The 21960-nt window shown below is 46.3% G+C and overlaps 1 protein-coding gene across 1 annotated transcript in view; it reads left to right on the top strand.

Moving 5' to 3' along the window:
* The first annotated feature begins 665 nt into the window (after positions 1-665).
* The window catches only part of LOC126413175 (uncharacterized), a 44174-nt gene continuing 22879 nt past the window's right edge, over positions 666-21960 (top strand). Inside the window, exons 1-3 of the mRNA XM_050083070.1 lie at positions 666-804; positions 13641-13938; positions 18371-18542. Of these exons, the coding sequence (XP_049939027.1) occupies positions 666-804; positions 13641-13938; positions 18371-18542 (609 nt within the window). The remainder of the gene's footprint in view (positions 805-13640; positions 13939-18370; positions 18543-21960) is intronic.

Here is a 21960-nt window from a genome sequence, read left to right as displayed (position 1 = left end):
AAAACGAATCTCTCTCTCTCTCTCTCCAGACACATATATACATGTTCATTTATTAAGATAAAAGTCATTTTATAGACTATGTGGCGACAGTAGGGTGAACAGTGTCCCTTCTTTATTATCCTCATCAACAGCCCAGACAGTACAACGAGAACAACGTGTACGATTAAATTGAGCAAAATCCTCAAAACACCACGGCATGTTGTACCTGGTTGTGTATTGTAATCAGTGTCACCAACATTTCGAGATAATATCTTCCAACCGGATTCTGGCCTGCTATGTGATGCAAGGGACTTTTGTCATTTAGTAACCTTGATTTCATAAAGATAGTGGATGTGTGGAATCAGAGTGCTGGACCTGAGCCATTGTGCGCGCCACCTGCGGTGTCAGACGTCACAGATCACGTGACCGCACTTGAGATGATAACGGCACCGACTGGAGTGCCGGCACGAGCCACCTATCTGTAGAGCCACTTGACCCGCTCTCGACAGCGATTGCCTCGTCACATGTCCAGCTGGCGAGATACCATCACTGTCTGGTATGCAGATATTGTGACATTATCTATTTCTAGCCATCGCCTTTGTAGTATAAAGGGCGTTCCTGCAACATTTCGCCACAGCTATTTGGCAGCCACCGCTGACGCTCTGTTCTCCAAATCGAAAGCAAGAATGACATTCTCGACAGAGGACAAAATTGTACGTGGGCCCGAGGGCAGCGTACCGCTACCAGACGGGCTGGCCCGCTACCTGTTCGGCAAGATGCTGCAGCATGGCGACAAGGTCGCACAGGTGGGTCGCTTCTGGCAGCGTACGGAATTATTACTGATGACAGCTACTGTGTTCCATTTTTGATGAACACTCGTCTGCGAGAATACTGCTGAACTTGCATGTTTGAAAATTGAAGAGTGTCAGTCTGATCAGAATAACCTGATGATTACTGATTCGATTGGTTTGACGACTAAATCTCCCTCTTTATATTTTGTCTAAATTTTTCCAACTGTCTGTTATAACGAACCTGAAATCCTTTTTAACATTATTTACAGGGTGGCGCACGAAATGTGTTACTATTTGAATATAAACTTTATTGTCAATACAATCTAAAAGGAACATATACTACAATGAAGAGCCGTCCATGGAGATTTGTTCTAACTCAGCACATGCTCAATATGTCCACCATTTCGTTTCCTAACTTCCTTCAAACGAACACTGAAGTTAGTGATTACCCTACGCACATGTCTTCCGTAATTTCATTGCAAGCTTGAAGAATAAGTCTTCTGAGCTCCATTAAATCACGTGGACGTTTCGGGAAAATTTTTTCCTTTAGGTACCCCCAAAGAAAAAAGTCACATGGATTGAGGTCTTGACTATTGGGGGGCCAATTTTGTCTGTCATTGAAGCGACCTGGAAACCTGAGTGAAATGATCCGCATGTCGAAATGCTCGTGTAAAAACTCCAACACAGTGTTTGCAGTATGTGGCCTTGTTCCATCTTGCATGAACCACTGCGTGTTGAAGGGCAAAGCAGTAGCAAGAAGCTATGGAATGAAGCTATTGCGAAACATGCTCAAATAACGCTCGCTGTTCACAGTTTCTTCAAAGAAAAAGGGTCCAATAAGTCAGTGACTGGAAATTGCTGCCCACGCTGTAATCCTCGGAGCATAATGTTGTCGTTCATGAAGCACCTGTGAGTTTTCATTGGCCTAAAAGCGTACATTTTGTTTGTTAACCACACCGTCGAAATGAAAATGCGCCTCGTCTGATAAACAAACTTTGCTGAGAGTTCCTTCCCTATCTTCCGCCCACTGAGCAAACAGTAGTCTCTGCTGCTTGTTTCTTCAGTGAGCTTCTGTGCACAGGTCATCTTGTATGGGTACATAAGGAGGTCACTTTTAAGAATGCGTTGAACGGAACGTCTGGATATTCCCAGTTGCACTGCTGCCTTTCTACACGATTTCCCGGGACTTCGCTGTACAGAAACTCGTACCGCTTCAATATTCTCCGGCGAACAAACAGGCTTGGGCCGAGGTCACTTTGCTTTCAATACTGTTCCTTCCCGTACAAGTTTATCATACAGCCTGTGGATGGTCTTCTTGCAAGGCTGTTAAACTGTTATCGAAAACGCCTCTGAGTCACGAGGCTTTTCGTTTCATGAAAAAGTAACACAGTTGCCGATCGTTGCTGTGTCGTCAGTCTTCCATTGTCAGCCATTGCTGCTTACTATTCTCCTAGCGGCAGTATCGTGAATTACACGTCATTTCATAGCTCATTTGTTTTTCCAAGCTCTGCTGTAGAGATCCCAGCTGGATATCTACTGTGCGTCTTAAGTTGCGAAAGAAACAATTGGTAACACATTTCGTGCGCCACCCTGTATTACTTATTGTGTGTCCATCTCCACACATGTTAGTGTCTACTACTCCTCCCATGACCTTCTTTGTTGAGAACACTCCAGCCCTCACGTCAGCATAGTAGGCGCTGTCCGCAACTCGTTTGCACGAGGCCCGACCTAGCATCTGTAGCCTGGACAAGTCCACCTTACGCTGGATACCGGAACTTGGCTCTGGCGACCACAGTGGACTAGGATGCAGTTCTGTGAGGTGGCCAGGAAGTGGTACGTCTTGGTTTTGGAAGGAGTTTCCAGAGAGTGAGTTAAAGCCTGATGTTCTCGATCAGTGACCCGCAGCAAGTCTCGCCTGAAGATCATCATTGGATTCTTGAAATCGTGGAGTCCTCAGTCTTTCAGCCATTTTGTTGTGACTGAGAAAGGCGGCCGTTTCCTGGGCATTTTCACTCGTAAACGAATCATAATGCAATAAGTAGGCACCGAAATCACAAAGCAAACACGATAAATTCAAATATAAATAAAACCTAACGACAAAAATTTCGTTAATCCGTAATACACAAAGCGAAATCAGTAAAAATCTTTGCATATTACCCAAATAAATTCAATATACTTTATATTCGTATAGATATGATTGCGGCACTTCATTCTGCTACTAACATGAACTTCCAAAAATACCTTTATTACAGGGGGTTTAAAAAAAAGGTTACAGTGCCATCTGTTGGTTCTTTGGTCAACTTTGTAACAAACAGCTTCATCTGTTGGTTCTTTGGTCCAGTAAACCGTCATGATTGTGTCAATGATGTAAACATGTGAACTACTAAGCTGAAAGGACTCCGCCGACCTGTGTGGCCGAGCGGTTCTAGGCGCTTCAGTCTGGAACCGCGCGACCGCTACGGTCGCAGCTTCGAATCCTGCCTCGGGCATGGATGTGTGTGATGTCCTTAGGTTAGTCAGGTTTAAGTAGTTCTAAGTTCTAGGGGACTGATGACCTCAGATGTTAAGTCCCATAGTGCTCAGAGCCATTTGAACCATTTGAAAGGTCTCCCAAGACTTTTTTCTTTGTGCTGCCCCAAGCTTTGCTCAAATTACCATGACGTGAAAACCTCATGAAAATTCATCTAGTAGTTTTGGAGACTAGCGTGTTCAAAGACATAAACAGACAGACAAACAGGCAGACGAAAGTTTTAAAAATACAAGGGCTGACCAACAATTTCCTGTAGGTTTAATGATAGTTTGCCATCTGTTCCATGAATATCTGAAAAGAGCACATTTGTATGCACAGTATAATTTTCGTAGGTGGCAGAACTCACGTAACAGTAGGTTATTTCCTGTAGCTTTCATGATAGTTTGCCATCTGTTCCATGAATATCTGAAAAGAGCACATTTGTATGCACAGTATAATTTTCGTAGGCGGAAGAACTCACGTATCAGTAGGTTGGTAGCAATATTCTGTTATGTAGACGGTCTTTGCCATTCGCGTATCAAACAATGGAGGTGACCTTAAAGGAGCAGCACCGCGCAATAAAATCTTTTGTTCGCTTAAGTCATACAGCCGCTGAAACTTACGAAAAGCTACAGCAAGTTTACGGCTAAGACACACTACCTCGTGAAACAGTGTTTAGGTCGTTCAGGGACTTCGAATAAGGCCGACTCGTCTGTGTTAAGCAAGGTGTTCGGCTTTTGGTGTGACTGATGTCAACATCAACACAGCTGCTGTGATTGTTCGAATCGGCGGATAACATTACGTAATGTCAGTGAAGTGTTGAGAATTTATTATGGCTGTGTCTTTACTATTATACATGACCATTTCCATATTATTCGTGTTTGTGGCCGTTGGGTGCCACGTCTATTGACTCCCAAACACAAGCCTGTGTGAATGAAGACAGACTGCGAGGTGTTGCGTCTCTTTGTTGATAGAGGGGAATCGATAATCACCGAAGATGAGCCATGGATGCATCATTACGATCCTGAAGGAAAACGAGCCAAGACAGTGCGGAAATCGCCAGGTTCTCCAACACAAAAAAAAACAACAATGCGATAGTTGTTCCATCTGCAGGGGAAGTGATAGTGATCACATGTGTTGACTGTGATGGAATGATTTACCAACCTGCATTTCCCCCTCACACTGCTGTTAAAGCCGGTCGGTGTGGCTGTGCGATTCTAGACGCTTCAGTCTGGAACCGCGTGACCGCTACGGCCGCAGGTTCGAATCCTGCCTCGGGCATGGATGTGTGTGATGTCCTTAGGTTAGTCAGGTTTAAGTAGTTCTGAGCTCTAGGGGACTGATGACCACAGATAAGTCCCATAGTGCTCAGAGCCATTTGAACTGCTGTTACAGCAGCAAACTATATGACAGTATCGGCCGAACTGAGGAAGCAGAATGTAAGGAAACCACCAGAACTTTCTCGGATCAGATGGAGATTTCATCATGATAATGCGTGGCTTCACGTCGCAAATCGAGTCACGCAGTTTCGGGCTCAGTTCTGCTACCATCTAGTACCCTGCGACTTTTTTTAAAAATTCATATCACTAAAGGCATAGCTTCAAGGCATTGGATTTGCAAACTTAAGCAGTGCTCAGGAAAAGTTAGGCGATACTCAAGGACCAGACAAAGAATGGCCTGCACCACGGTGGTGGTAAGTTTTTATGGGACCACTCTGCTGAGATCATCTGTCCCCGTCCATCATGTGTTCCAGAAGTGGCAAAGACAATACAAAACGTGCATTCAAGTAAGAGGGGAACACTTTGAAAAAACATCATTTAAACATTGAAATGGAGTAATAAACAACAGTGGAAGAAAGAACAGTCTCGGTCTTTGTTGATCAGCCCTCGTGAATATTTCACTAGGCAATAGCACCACGGCTGGCGAATGTGGGCCACGGAGAGTGTCTTTCATTGTTGGAAAAAGCCAAAAGTCACTCGGAGCCAGGTCAGGTGAGTAGGGAGCATGAGGAATCACTTCAAAGTTGTTATCACGAAGAAACTGTTGCGTAACGTTAGCTCGATGTGCAGGTGCGTTGTCTTGGTGAAACAGCACACACGCAGCCCTTCCCGGACGTTTTTGTTGGAGTGCAGGAAGGAATTTGTTCTTCAAAACATTTTCGTAGGGTGCACCTGTTACCGTAGTGCCCTTTGGAACGCAATGGGTAAGGATTACGCCCTCGCTGTCCCAGAACATGGACACCATAATTTTTTCAGCACTGGCGGTTACCCGAAATTTTTTTGGTGGCGGTGACTCTGTGTGCTTCCATTGAGCTGACTGGCGCTTTGTTTCTGGATTGAAAAATGGCATCCACGTCTCATCCATTGTCACAACCGACGAAAAGAAAGTCCCATTCATGCTGTCGTTGCGCGTCAACATTGCTTGGCAACATGCCACACGGGCAGCCATGTGGTCGTCTGTCAGCATTCGAGGCACCCGCCTGGATGACACTTTTCGCATTTTCAGGTCGTCATGCAGGATTGTGTGCACAGAACCCACAGAAATGCCGACTCTGGAGGCGATCTGTTCAACAGTCATTTGGCGATCCCCCAAAACAATTCTCTCCACTTTCTCGATCATGTCGTCAGACCGGCTTGTGCGAGCCCGAGGTTGTTTCGGTTTGTTGTCACACGATGTTCTGCCTTCATTAAACTGTCGCACCCACGAACGCACTTTCGACACATCCATAACTCCATCACCACATGTCTCCTTCAACTGTCGATGAATTTCAATTGGTTTCACACCACGCAAATTCAGAAAACGAATGATTGCACGCTGTTCAAGTAAGGAAAACGTCGCCATTTTAAGTATTTAAAACAGTTCTCATTCTCGCCGCTGGCGGTAAAATTCCATCTGCCGTACGGTGCTGCCATCTCTGGGACGTATTGACAATGAACGCTGCCTCATTTTAAAACAATGCGCATGTTTATATCTCTTTCCAGTACGGAGAAAGAAAATCGGAGGCCTTAGAACTTGAATGCACCTCGTACATACCGAGGAGAAAAATTAAGAAGATTTGATCCCTCCATGGGCACACTACTTGTAACCTGGCACTGCCAAGACGGACGGACGTTTTCGGTGCGCAGGTGTACCCGGAGCTGGGCGGGCTGCAGCTGACGTACGACCAGCTGCGGCGGCAGTCAGCCGCGGCTGCGGCGCACCTGCGGCGACTGGGGCTGCGGCGCGGGGACGTGCTGGCCGTGGGTACCGCCGGGGGCCCGCACTTCACGCCGCTCTTCGTGGGCTCCCTGATCGCCGGCGTCGTCGTTGCGCCCTTCAACCCAGACTTCGATCAAGGTGAGCAGTCTGGCAAGCAGTCCGCGACCTTTGAGCTACACTACTGGCCATTAAAATAGCTACACCAAGAAGAAATGCAGATGATCAACCGGTATTCATTGGACAAATATATTATACTAGAACTGACATGTAAAACGCAGTTTGGGTGCATAGATCGTGAGAGATCAGTACCCAGATGCTGTGATATGCAAATGATCAGCTTTTCAGAGCATTCACACAAGGTTGGCGCCGGTGGCGACACCTTCAACGTGCTGACATGAGGAAAGTTTCCAACCGATTTCTCATACACAAACGGCAGTTGACCGGCGTTGCCTGGTGAAACGTTGTTGCGATGCCTCGTGTAAGGAGGAGAAATGCGTACCATCACGTTTCCGACTTTGATAAAGGTCGGATTGCAGCCTAGCGCGATTGCGGTTTATCGTATCGTGACATTGCTGTTCGCGTTGGTGGAGATCCAATAACTGTTACCAAAATATGGAATCGGTGGGTTCAGCAGGGTAATACGGAACGCAGTGCTGGATCCCAATGGCCTCGTATCACTAGCACTCGAGATGACAGGCATCTTGTCCGCTTGGCTGTAACGGATCGTGCGGCCACGTCTCGATCCCTGAGTCAACGGATGGGGACGTTTGCAAGACAACAACCATCTGCACGAACAATTCGACGACGTTTGCAGCAGCACGGACTATCAGCTCCGAGACCATGGCTGCGGTTTCCCTTGACGCTGCATCACAGACAGGAGCGCCTGCGATGGTATAATCAACGACGAACCTTGGTGCACGAATGGCAAAACGTCATTTTTTCAGATGAATCTAGATTCTGTTTACAGCATCATGATGGTAGCATCCGTGTTTGGCGACATCGCGGTGAACGCTCACTGGAAGCGTGTATTCATCAACGCCATACTGGCACTTTGAACAGTGGACGTTACATTTCAGATACGACCCGGCGCTCTACCCTTCATTAGATCCCTGCGAAACCCTACATTTCAGCAGGATAATGCACGACCGCATGTTGCTGGTCCTGTACGGGCCTTTCTGGATACAGAAAATGTTCGACTGCTGCCGTGGCTAGCACGCTCTCCAGATCTTTCAGCAATTGAAAACGTCTGGTCAATAGTGACCGAGCAACTGGCTCGTGATGAACTGTGGTATCGTGTTGAAGCTGCATGGGCTGCTGTACCTGTACACGCCATCCATGCTCTGTTTGGCTCAATGCCCAGGCGAAGTGCGTCAAAATGTAATCACATGAAACTTCCTGGCAGATGTTTCATATCAGCGCACACTCCGCTGCAGAGTGAAAATCTCATTATGTAATCACATTCCAGTTCTAGTATAATATATTTGTGCAATGAATACCCGTTTATCATCTGCATTTCTTCTTGGTGTAGCAATTTTAATGGCCAGTAGTGTATTAAGCAGGTTAGATCAGATATAGGTGTCGGTCCTCGTCTCGTAGGTGCAGTCTGGCGTCGATTCAAGGCTTCTTTGTATCGCTGCATCTGCGTCAGTTGTTCCTGCTGGAAGGCAGCTGAGTTAGGCCGGTGTCCAGCTGAAGCTAGCACAGCATTCTCACAGGATAAAACGACTGCTTTTAGCGGAGTCGGTAGTGGCTAGGCGAAAGATTCACTGGACTGCACTGGCAGTCCGACGGCGTCAAAACTCGGCCCACGAATGATGTGGCCGGTGGTGGCCAGTGGAGACGGCAGTGCGGAGATAGTGCGACGCGGTGTGCCAAGCTCCGAACTTCGGTATACGGCTGGGGAGCTGATGATTGCTGAAGGCTCCAGCAGCATGGGGGCCGTCTGATTGCGGCCGTAAGCCAAAACACACGAGATGGCACTGTCGGTGCATGAAACAGTTGTCTCAAAATTACACTGACAAACTTCGAGGAGCTGTAGAAGGTGTCTTGAACAACAAAATGAGGATGGGAAGTCGCGTCCGGAAATAACGTCTCTGTGGAGAGTCGAAGTTATAGGCACTGGCACCTGTATATATATATATATATATATATATATATATATATATATATATATAGATATATATATATATATAAATACACTCCTGGAAATTGAAATAAGAACACCGTGAATTCATTGTTCTAGGAAGGGGAAACTTTATTGACACATTCCTCTGGTCAGATACATCACATGATCACACTGACAGAACCACAGGCACATAGACACAGGCAACAGAGCATGCACAATGTCGGCACTAGTACAGTGTATATCCACCTTTCGCAGCAATGCAGGCTGCTATTCTCCCATGGAGACGATCGTAGAGATGCTGGATGTAGTCCTGTGGAACGGCTTGCCATGCCATTTCCACCTGGCGCCTCAGTTGGACCAGCGTTCGTGCTGGACGTGCAGACCGCGTGAGACGACGCTTCATCCAGTCCCAAACATGCTCAATGGGGGACAGATCCGGAGATCTTGCTGGCCAGGGTAGTTGACTTACACCTTCTAGAGCACGTTGGGTGGCACGGGATACATGCGGACGTGCATTGTCCTGTTGGAACAGCAAGTTCCCTTGCCGGTCTAGGAATGGTAGAACGATGGGTTCGATGACGGTTTGGATGTACCGTGCACTATTCAGTGTCCCCTCGACGATCACCAGTGGTGTACAGCCAGTGTAGAAGATCGCTCCCCACACCATGATGCCGGGTGTTGGCCCTGTGTGCCTCGGTCGTATGCAGTCCTGATTGTGGCGCTCACCTGCACGGCGCCAAACACGCATACGACCATCATTGGCACCAAGGCAGAAGCGACTCCCATCGCTGAAGACGACACGTCGCCATTCGTCCCTCCATTCACGCCTGTCGCGACACCACTGGAGGCGGGCTGCACGATGTTGGGGCGTGAGCGGAAGACGGCCTAACGGTGTGCGGGACCGTAGCCCAGCTTCATGGAGACGGTTGCGAATGGTCCTCGCCGATACCCCAGGAGCAACAGTGTCCCTAATTTGCTGGAAAGTGGCGGTGCGGTCCCCTACGGCACTGCGTAGGATCCTACGGTCTTGGCGTGCATCCGTTCGTCGCTGCGGTCCGGTCCCAGGTCGACGGGCACGTGCACCTTCCGCCGACCACTGGCGACAACATCGATGTACTGTGGAGACCTCACGCCCCACGTGTTGAGCAATTCGGCGGTACGTCCACCCGGCCTCCCGCATGCCCACTATACGCCCTCGCTCAAAGTCCGTCAACTGCACATACGGTTCACGTCCACGCTGTCGCGGCATGCTACCAGTGTTAAAGACTGCGATGGAGCTCCGTATGCCACGGCAAACTGGCTGACACTGACGGCGGCGGTGCACAAATGCTGCGCAGCTAGCGCCATTCGACGGCCAACACCGCGGTTCCTGGTGTGTCCGCTGTGCCGTGCGTGTGATCATGGCTTGTACAGCCCTCTCGCAGTGTCCGGAGCAAGTATGGTGGGTCTGACACACCGGTGTCAATGTGTTCTTTTTTCCATTTCCAGGAGTGTATAAATTGATTCCGTGATGTCCGCCCCTATAGCTGAGTGGTCAGCGTGACGGATTGCCGTCCTCCGGGCCCGGGTTGGATTCCCGACTGGGTCGGAGATTTCCTCCGCTCAGGGACTCTGCTCAGGAACTGGGTATTGTGCTCTCTTCAACATAATTTCATCCACATCCGGCGCTCAGGTCGCCCAATGTGGCGTCGAATGTAATAAGACCTGCACCAAGGCAGCCGGACCTGCCCCGCAATGGGCCTTCCGGCCAATGACGCCAAACGCTCATTTCCACTATTTTTTTTTCATTCCGTGATGGTGCTACAAGCTTTTAGGGCGGATGGAGGAAGAGAAATGTAACCATTTGAGGCAAGGGACCCTGGTCCGGAAACGAAAATCGTTCCGAAACCTCCGACAGTGGAATACATGCTAATGTTACAGGGTAGGCAATTTTCAGAGGTGGTAGTACATGTGGATGGGCTCTAAAATGCATGCCTTAAGAGCTTTGAGCACTTTTTTTAATAAAATTGACGTGTTTCAGAAGTCCTCATAGCGCCACAGGTACACATTTTAGATCACATCTTTATAAGACTTTTTTTTCTTGTTTTCATCCACGCAGCCACCTATGACAGTTCGCTACCCTACAGTCTTGGCAAGAACAGTACTGGTACATGTTCTCTACTGTTGGAGATATCAGAACGATTTTTGCTTGTAACTTTCAACTTGTTCGTTTCCTTATTCTTCTCCGTCACCCCTGTAAGCCTGTAACGTCCTCACGGAACGCTGTGTTTCGGATTTCCTTGGCGTCACAGCATTCCGTCCATACCGCAACATCGCCGAAACATCACTTATTCATGATAATGATATGGTTAGTGTGAGTGTGTGTGTAGCTCGGTTTTTAGCGCTTGTACTGTGATACGATGAGACGAGTATGGTTAATGGACGCAATATTACTAAGATCTGGAACTACAAAGAAAAGATAAATAACGCCTTAAAACGTACGCACATGCATGCATGTACACACATACACAAAGATATGTGCTGTGGGAGTCTATGAACTGACAGGAAAAAGAAATAAGCAGGTGAAAGGACTAGAATAATACAGCAGAGAGCTGCGGCAGGGTCATCACTGGAACAACAAGGATGACCTAGTCATTCCGCAACACGCTAAAATCCCCAGCCTGAAAGCTTAGGCGTGAAGACAGTCACACCACAAAACTTTAAAATCCTTAACACACTTGTCACGTCCACAGCTAAAACAGAGGGCAGATCTCCACCGAAATTCATTTCTGTCCTCTCAACACAATATAATACAAAAACTTTTGGTAAAATGTGGCGCACGTGGTTTGAACTCAACAGACCGGGGAGGGAGGGGGGGGGGGGGGAGTGAGGGGAGCAGATCCTTTCGCCAGAGTAAGAAGCCATGCGTGAAGTGACATCACCCAGTTCAGACGTGGGTCAGAGTCATTTCGTATCGCCTGAGTGACCAGTAGGACGAACGCCACAGCCCCCAAAAGTAGCTTACTGTCCCTCACTGTCAGTCGCTCCTCCTCCCCTAATTGCGAGGATCTCTGACGCAATAGTGTGGAGCGACAGCGTGCAGGGGAGAAGTACATTGTGTCACTGCGTATCCCTCGAAGGTCCCCTTGACGGGTAGAAGTGCTTGTACACCTCACCAAATTCCTTCAGGCCTGTTACCAGTAGAATGTTGCTTGCTTCCCCTGTTGTTCAGTGACACATGACTTACACCATGGTCTAATGCCTGTAAAGCACAAGTCACCAATAATGTTTTATTTAATTATTATTATTTACCCACAGAGGTATGGTCACCCGGGTGTCATCTTGTATGGGTGTCGCTACACATTTTATGACCTGACAGAGTGTTAGATATTTTGTGTTTTGTGCATCCTACGTATCTTTAGTGGAATGTAATTATTATATACACTATGTTTCACACCTTTTACTGCTTCACTATTGCTTTGTACGACGGCTATTCGGAAAGTAAGTCGCGAAATGGAAACCACAGTGAAAATAAAAACTGTTTTATTTGCAACAGTTAGCTACAGCTTCCAGCTACATAGTCGCCGATCCGACTTAGACGTTTTTTCCTAGCGTTGTTACAACTTCTCAATACCCTCGCTATAGAAGGCAGGCGCCAGTTCTTTCCGCCAGTTCTCTACGCTGGCCTGCAACTCGTTGTCTGTGCCAAAATGTTGTCTTCATAGTCAACAGTTCATGTCAGCAGAGATGAAACTCAGAGGCAGCCAATTATTGGCTTTATTGTGGGTAATCAAACATTTCCAATTGAAAACGATGCAGGAACATCTTCATTGCTCCTGCAGAATGCGGCTAATTTTGAAGAAGAAAACGCACGACAGTTATGTAATGTTGGCTGCATTGCTTCAGTCGAAATTTCTCACCAGGCCCTCGGAGGGAGACACTATTGTTCTAAGTATCTTTATGTGCTCGACGTGTGCTCAGAACTAAAAAGAACGACATAACGCAATTGACGGGCATAGCAGACACACTGCCAAAACACCTTTGCAAAACTTCATCGGATATCCACTGTGGTTTCCATTTCGCGACCGATCGTTCCTTACTTTCCGAATAACCATAGTACACTACTGACCATTAAAATTGCTACACCACGAAGATGACGTACTACAGACGCGAGATTTAACCGACAGGAAGAAGATGCTGTGATATGCAAATGATTAGCATTTCAGAGCATTCACACAAGGTTGGCGCCGGTGGCGACACCTACAACGTGCTGACATGAGGAAAGTTTCCAACCGATTTCTCATACACAAACAGCAGTTGACCGGCGTTGCCTGGTGAAACGTTGTTGTGATGCCTCGTGTAAGGAGGAGAAATGCGTACCATCACGTTTCCGACTTTGATAAAAGTCGGATTGTATCCTATCGCGAATGCGGTTTATCGTATCGCGACATTGTTGCTCGCGTTGGTCGAGATCCAATGACTGTTTGCAGAATATGGAATGCACGACCGCATGTTGCAGGTCCTGTATGGCCTTTCTGGATACAGAAAATGTTCGACTGCTGCACTGGCCAGCACATTCTCCATATCTCTCACCAATTGAAAACGTCTGGTCAATGGTGACCGAGCAACTGGCTCGTCACAATACGCCAGTCAGTACTCTTGATAAACTGTGGTGTCGTGTTGAAGCTGCGTGGGCAGGTGTACCTGTACACGGCATCCAAGCTCTGTTTGACTCAATACCGAAGGCCGTTATTACGGCCAGAGGTGGTTGTTCTGGGTACTGATTTCTCAGGATCTATGTACCCAAATTGCGTGAAAATGTAATCACACGTCAGTTCTAGTATAATATATTTGTCGAATGAATACACCTTTATCATCTACATTTCTTCTTGGTGTAGCAATTTTAATGGTGAGTAGTGTATAACGATATTTCGTTAACAAAACGAATTTATAAAGGCTTACTGCGCCGCACTCATCCAGAGACGTTACGTTATAGTGCGACAGTGTAACTGTTCCTAAATTCACTTTCGTTAAGAAAATCACTGCTTTGCGTCAACAGACGAGATGCGCCACGTACTGGCCATCCTCCGTCCACGGGTGTTGGTAGCCGATAAGCCGAACGCCCTGTACGAGCAGTCGGCAACCACTGTGCTCAGCAGGGCGGACGTCTTCAAGTGGTTCGAGGGGGAGGCGAGCGACGCCGCCGTGCCCCAGGCAGAGGCGGAGGTGGAGGTGGAGGTGGAGGAGCGGCCGCTGGACTCTCCAGCCGTGGTGCTCTGCTCGTCCGGCACCACTGGCTACCCCAAGGGCGTCGAGGTCTCCCACCGGGGGCTGCTGCAGCTGCTCGCCATCGGCACGTGAGTGTTGTCTTCACATCTCTCCCTCCGGAACTGCGCCCAAGTCAACTGAGGCGCTAATACGACCGAGTGTCCTCTACACTACACTGCCGAAATAGTGATACAATTCTCTCTAGTGACAGCAATGTCAAGTGTTTTAAAACAGACAAGCTTTCGGCAGAGTACTCCTTAGCCATTGCCAAGTGGTGACTGTCCATGTGGGTACTACTGTCTGAAAATCGCCGAGGAAACTGGCAGATTTCACGATACTTTCGCACCATTTCAATACTTAATTGTGAAAATATTTGGTATTATCTACACTACTGGCCATTAAAATTGCTACACCAAGAAGAAATGCACATGATAAACGGGTATTCATTGTACAAATATATTATATTAGAACTGACATGCGATTACATTTTCACGCAATTTGGGTGCATAGGTCCTGAGAAATCAGTACCCAGAACAACCACCTCTGGCTGTAATAAAGGCTTTCATACGCCTGGGCATTGAGTCAAACAGAGCTTGGATGGCGTGTATAGGTACAGCTGCCCATGCAGCTTCGACACGATACCACAGTTCATCAAGAGTAGTGACTGGCGTATTGTGATGAGCCAGTTGCTCGGCCACCATTGACCAGACGTTTTCAATTGGTGAGAGATATGGAGAATGTGCTGGCCAGTGCAGCAGTCGAACGTTTTCTGTATCCAGAAAGGCCCGTACAGGACGTGCAACATGCGGTCGTGCATTATCCTGCTGAAATGTAGGTTTTCACAGGGATCGAATGAAGTGTAGAGCCACGGGTCGCAACGCATCTGAAATGTAACGTCCACGTTCAAAGTGCCGTCAATGCGAACAACAGGTGACCGAGAGGTGTAACCAATGGCACCCCATACCATCACGCCGGGTGATACGCCAGTATGGTGATGACGAATACACGCTTCCAATGTGCGTTCACCACGATGTCGCCAAACGCGGATGCGACCACCATGATGCTGTTAACAGAACCTAGATTCATCGGAAAAAATGACGTTTTGCCATTCGTGCAGCCAGGTTCGTCATTGAGTACACCATCGCAGGCGCTTCTGTCTGTGATGCAGCGTCAAGGGTAACCGCAGCCACGGTCTCCGAGCTGATAGTCCATGCTGCTGCAAACGTCGTCGAACTGTTCGTGCAGATGGCTGTTGCCTTGCAAACGTCCCTATCTATTGACTCACGGATCGAGACGTGGTTGCACAATCGGTTACAACCATGCAGATAAGATGCCTATCATCTCGACAGCTAGTGATGCGAGGCCTTTGGGATCCAGCACGGCGTTCCGTATTACCCTCCTGAAGCCACCGATTCTATATTCTGCTAACAGTCATTGGATTTCGACCAACGCGAGCAGCAATGTCGCGATACTATAAACCGCAATAGCGATAGGCTACAATCCGACCTTTATCAAAGTCGGAAACGCGATGGTATGCATTTCTCCTCCTTACACGAGGCGTCACAATAACGTTTCACCAGGCAACGCCGGTCAACTGCTGTTTGTGTATGAGAAATCGGTTGGAAACTTTCCTCATGTCAGCACGTTGAAGGTGTCGTCACCGGCGCCAACCTCGTGTGAATGCTCCAACAAGCTAATCACTTGCATATCCATCTTCTTCCTGTCGGTTAAATGTCGCGTCTGTTGCACGTCATCTTCGTGGTGTAGCAATTTTAATGGCCAGTAGTGTAGTTGTACCTGGGGTTACAATATTGTTTTACCTATTTTCTGTGCATAATTTCGTACAAAATTGGAGAAATGTCTGTAAATGGCGTGAATGAAAAGCTACATGGTAGATTACAATTGTGTGCACACCTGGATTCGAACTTGGTATCTTTGCTTTTCGTTGTTAAGTACTCTACCGACTGGCTATCCAACCACAACTCACGTCGGCAGAAATCAGTACTTCCACTAGTACCTCATCTCCTACCTTCCGAACACCACAGACATTGTCGGGCACATGTAGGAGGAATAACGCTTCCTTCTTCCAGCAGTGTTGGTCCCACAAACAATGGAGGAGAACTGTGAAGTTTGTAAAGTAGGGGTTGAGGTACTAGCGGGAATAAAACTGTGAGGAAGGGTGATGAACCGTGCTTAGACACGTCAAGTAGTAGAGTACGTGCCCACGAAAGGCAAAGATCCCAGGTTCTAGTGGAAGTAAGCCAGTTTCTTTAGCGATTTTGAGTTTACAAAACCGAGGCATCTGCCTCGAAGTCTATAGTATTGCGCGTATTCCTGTCTACTAGAAATATATTTTATATTCCTTTTAAACTTCAAGAGACAGGTAATGGCCTACCTTCTATCACAATAGCCATTTCTCCCATATAATAGTCTGCAGCTCACTCTCATCAATTCCCCCTCCCCAACAATTGCCCCCCCCCCCTCCCCCCCAGGTCGGCCGACTTAAAATTCCGTTCTTTCCTCTAAATAACAGGAATAAAAACCTTCATAGTAGATTAGAACTGTGTGCAGACCTGGACTCCAACCTAACCTGGTCAATGTCATATCATTCTTTTCCTCCTTCTTTATCTCTTCCGGTTCTGATAATACTAACCACAACTTCTGTAACGTCTTTTAAAAATTCCACTTTAGATTACGTTGAGTGAAATTGTAACTTCCTTTTAATATTTATTGAATGAATGCGTGACTCAGGAACGGATACAAAACTGGCGTTATCGTGTAGCGTGTTGTAACTGCAACTGGTGTACTTACTCTGTGTTATTGTTAGCAAAAACTTTATACGAGCCAATTGGGCAATGCAACTCCCAATACCAATAAAGAAATGCAGTCACTACAGAATACATTCAGTCCCTTAGGCACTGAATCCTCTGGCCCTCTTCAAAACTGATAGCTATCGTCCCGGTGCACATAAATAAATAAAATTGTCTTATCTCTAAAGCAGCAACGGTGGAAGGCGATATATTCTGGTCTCCCATGAAGAAGAATAAAATATACTAGCTACAGGCTCAGCGGTGTGCAATGCTGGCCCTAATGCATTGAAATATGCATGAAATTCTTTTGGCTGATAAATAAAAACGTTTAAGAAAAATTCAACGTCTTTGAAAAACGTATGACCTGGGCAGGAAGGCGGTACTGATTTGCGTGAACTAATAGCACTGTATTCGAAGTTAAGTTTGGAATTCAAAACATCTGACAGTTGAAATTACATTACTCAGAATAACCACATCCTTTTTAGTAATTGAGTCACAACAATGAGATGTACACAGCAAGAATTATCTAACCTCACAAATGCATAAATACTAATTATCAAATTACATATACCTGTGTTAACAAGTCTTAGAAACATTACAAAAGGGAAATATCTAACTAGCCTTTACATGAAATCTGTTTACTTACATTCTGGAGTTACTCAACAATTTCCAATTATAGTCAACTCTTCTATACTAACGCGTTGACAAAACGAGATTCATAAATATTTCACCTCTTTACCTTGCTTGCAAGAAGACTTCTGCTTCCACATTAATACCTCCAACAATACATGTACTCCTAATTCCTACATTACATTCTAAGCTTCACAGAGCACACCATAAATATCGCCTACGCCATCCTCTTTCGCTCACAGGCAGCTACCCGCTACTGTGCGTCAAGCGGTCTCTTACTCCAACACTACAATCTCAGACTGGAAGCAGTATCTTTTGTATTGCGGTCGTGCATAGTCAACGGTCTGCTTTATAAAGCCTATCAGGGACATATATCGTTTATAATATTAGTATTATTATCATATTCGGGTGCCACATGCAAGTGTACCCCAGTAGACTAATTTCACTTCAAATGTGCTAAAATAATCAGTGTCATTCTTAATGTGCTATATTATAGATATTTGTGTCAATCATTATTATTAGTAACATTATTTTTCTTCTGAATAAGTTTATAATATCTTTGGTTTGCGTTGGCCCTTATCAGATGTGAAAGAGAGCCTTAAGCAGTCATCCGATCAGCCTAAATAAGCAATAAATAAATACGTTTAATTCAATATGTCAACAAATAACAGTTGATGTCTGGGTAAATGTGACTGAAATCACTGCTTTAAATTGATCCTGGATTGTTTAGTCGAAACAGTTTATACTCGAGTTTCACAGGTGCCAATTGGTGTAACAGTAAGCAAAGTACGATTCGCTTTGTTGTTACTTGAGGCAGCACTGTCCAGTCCATGAAATACTCCTGTTAGTGGTAATCCAGTGGTTTGTGTTTATGATTTAATGCAAATAACAATATTTTCCTTAAATTAATTAGATCTCGTACGAATTGCTTTTCTCTGTGCTAGTTACCTGTATGAGTGGTTTTCAGAGAAAAAGTTTCCAGTATTTAACGAATATGTGAAATCTGCTTAATTTTTGTCAGCCTCTGTGGCCATATCTTGACAGTTCAATATTTCGAATGCTCCTTGTTTCCTACCGATAGAGAGAAGAAGCTGATGATGATGCTGGGTGATGGATCATTCTTGGTGCTGTCGCCTGCCTTCTGGGTATCCGCAGTGGCACTTCTACTGCTGTCCATCAACGCCGGCAGCAGGATAGTCGCCATGGCTCAGTTCAAGGAATCACTTTTCTTGAAGGCTCTGCGCGAGCACAAGGTCTGTTGCTGTATTCTTGCACGTTCCATATCTCCTAGTGAGCCATTACTCGCACTTATCGGATAACACCACCGTTACTCCTTCATTGAAACTTACTTATTTTACTTCGAAGTACCAGAAGTACTCCAGCGGCTGCGTCCACTTTCAAGTGCCTCAACTGCCGAAGTAAAAATACGAGTCAAATAATGTGAATGACATTACTATGCTAAGACATCTAGGTAAACGCTATTATACGTCACCTCTGGTACATCCACTTTGAGATCCTGGGAATACAGCTGAACAACATACACAAATAAACATATTGAACACCACTGAGGTGGGCAAATAAAACAGACCTGCCAAAAATTTCATGCAGCTTTAGATAGGCAACCCATCTTACATCACCTTCACTGAGGAGAGATCATGTAAGCTTGGTTGTATATCTTAAGGTGCGTGAAATATTTTCTGCACTACATTTATTTTGTCCTCCTTAGATGAACGCGAACGACCATATTCGCTGTGTACGTGGGCTATTCGCAAGCAATCTCCGTTTTCATGCAACTTTAGAAAGTAGGGAAAGGAACGGAAACAAAATACACTGAATACACAAATGTTAAACTGATGCGTAATACGGTTTTAGAGGGAAAAAAATCTCAATCCTGTAGATGTTCATTGGAAAATTTGTGTCTTATACGTATTGGCAATTGAAAAATTAAAGTGATGAGGGTTACTAGCGTCATTTGTTTAACTAGTGTACCTTAAATTTTGTGCTCGTTCGCTTCCGAAATTGTCAGGCAGCAGAAGTTTATGCACAGGAAAATTGTTAATTCGGTAATAGATTAGCTAACTTAACACGAATGAGGACTATATGGGGAAGCAATACAATGGTGTAATTTTAAGATTTTCATGACAAAATTGCTTCAAATGTGACAGCATTTTACACCCATAAAAAAAGTTTTGCATCACCCCGGTTCCCAGAACTCTTGAAGATAGACAAATGTGGATATTGTATCACAGACACAGTCCCTTTGACTGTTGAGAGAAGTCACTAAACCCGCCCAAAGATGTAAACAACCATGCGTGAGCAGCGCCTGTTAGACGCAGGGGGTCCGACAGCCGATCAGTTCCAGTCATTCCACCAAGAAGGAGGTATTCGGCTCATGTTGTCTGTAGTTCAACAATGCCTAGACGGTCTGTACCGCTGTTCGATCGCGTCCGCATTGTTACTTTGAGCCAGGAACGGCTCTCAACAAGGGAAGTGTCCAGGCTTCTCGGAGTGAACCAAAGCGATGTTGTTCGGACATGGAGGAGATACAGAGAGACAGGAACTGTCGATAACATGCCTCGCTCAGGCCGCCCAAGGGCTACTACTTCAGCGGATGATCGCTACCTACGGATTATGGTTCGGAGGAACCCTGACAGCAACGCCACCATGTTGAATAACGCTTTTCGTGCAGCCACAGAACGTTGTGTTACGACTCAAACTGTGCGCAATAGTCTGCATCTTGCGCAACTTCACTCCCGATGTCCATGGCGAGGTCCATCTTTGCAACCACGACACCATTCAGCGCGGTACAGAAGGGTTCAACAGCATGCCGAATGGACCACTCAGGAATGGCATCACGTTCTCTTCACCGATGAGTGTCGCATATGCCTTCAACCAGACAATCGTCGGAGACTTGTTTGGAGGCAACCCGGTTAGGCTGAAAGCCTTAGACACACTGTCAAGCTAGTGAAGCAAGGTGGAGGTTCTCTGCTGTTTTGGGGTGGCATTATGTGGGGCCAGCGTGTGCCGTTGGGGATCATGGAAGGCTGTAGTATACGTGAATGCCATCCTCCGACCGATAGTGCAACCATATCTGCCGCCTATTGGCGAGGCATTCGTCTTCATGGAAGACAATTCACGCCCCCATCGTGTACATCTTGTGAATGACTTCCTTCAGGATAACGTCATCGCTCGACTAGAGTGGCCAGCATGCTCTCCAGACATGAACCCGATCGAACATGCCTAGGATGGATTGAAGCCCGCATCTCGTGGTCGTGCGGTAGCGTTCTTGCTTCCCACGCCCGGGTTCCCGGGTTCGATTCCCGGCGGGGTCAGGGATTTTATCTGCCTCGTGATGGCTGGGTGTTGTGTGCTGTCCTTAGGTTAGTTAGGTTTAATTAGTTCTAAGTTCTAGGCGACTGATGACCTCAGCAGTTGAGTCGCATAGTGCTCAGAGCCATTTGATGGATTGAAAAGGACTATTTATGTGCGACGTGACCCACGAAGCACTCTGACGCTCTGACGGATCTACGCCGAATCACTGTTGAGGAGTGGTACAATCTGGACCAACAATGCCTTGATGAACTTGTGGATAGTATGTCACCATGAATATAGGCATGCATCAATGCAAGGGGACTTGCTACTGGGTATTAGAGGTATCGTTGTGTACAGCAATCTGGAACACTACCTCTGAAGGTCTCGCTGTATAGTGGCACAACATGCAATGTGTGGTTTTCATGAGCAATACGGAGGTGATGCAAAACTTTTTTTGATGTGTGTAATTACGGCAGGTAATGCTAGCAATTCTTGAGTAAAAAAAAAATTACTAGTTCTTTTTATGAACTAAAACTGTCTCTCGAGCAAGTCTTCTGAGGAAGGGGCGAGTTACTGCGCAGTAATATTTGTAACAAGCCAACTCTCCGCTGGGCTGCATAACAAGTATGCTGTAAATATGAGACAACAAGAATTTCATAATTTCGGCGAAATTACTGTACCAGTATTTCAAATAATATGTAAACAAAGGTGACATAACTCGTCACGAAGGTACTGTCGTGATGTACATATTGCTCACATATGAGAGGAACGCTTATAAGTCCGAGAAAGTTGTAAATGTACTAGCTTCGTGTGAAACACTCCAAGTACACTGCGCAACACAGTTAAAGGATTACTTTTTGGAGACTTTGTAATTATTTTCCACTGCGTGGTGTAAGTTTGAAATTGGGCTCCTAGGTGCCTAGAACCTTCCCCTGTAATGGTACAGATGCTTGGCGCGTTGTGACGTCATCGTCGGGCTAGGCAACGCTTGAGACAGTAAGATGTGGGCATATGCGAAAAAAAAAGGGCCAGAGCTCGGAAGTGCATGTGAGCTTTAACGTGAGTTAATGGTGTCACTTAGGCACCCAATGTTACCACAATTCTGCCCAGTGCCACAGTGGACGTGTCACATAATGGGAAGGTCGTCTCTACCTCTCTTTCCCACATCTATCCATTCTCTGGATGTCTCCCCGATGGAGGTCAAAGCCGGAGGCCCAGAAATTTTTTTATGAGTGGCCGAGGAAAACATTTCCGATACAACGTCTCTCAGAATCTAAACGAAAAGGCCTCAGGAGGAGGGATAAAGAGCGCCAATGAAGCCAGACCTTCCCTTGAGGCGCTGATCCTCACACGTTTTGC

The sequence above is a fragment of the Schistocerca serialis genome, chromosome 7, assembly GCF_023864345.2.
Source record: "Schistocerca serialis cubense isolate TAMUIC-IGC-003099 chromosome 7, iqSchSeri2.2, whole genome shotgun sequence".
NCBI classification, from domain to species: Eukaryota; Metazoa; Arthropoda; class Insecta; order Orthoptera; family Acrididae; genus Schistocerca; species Schistocerca serialis.
This window is presented reverse-complemented; position numbering and strand designations above follow the sequence as displayed.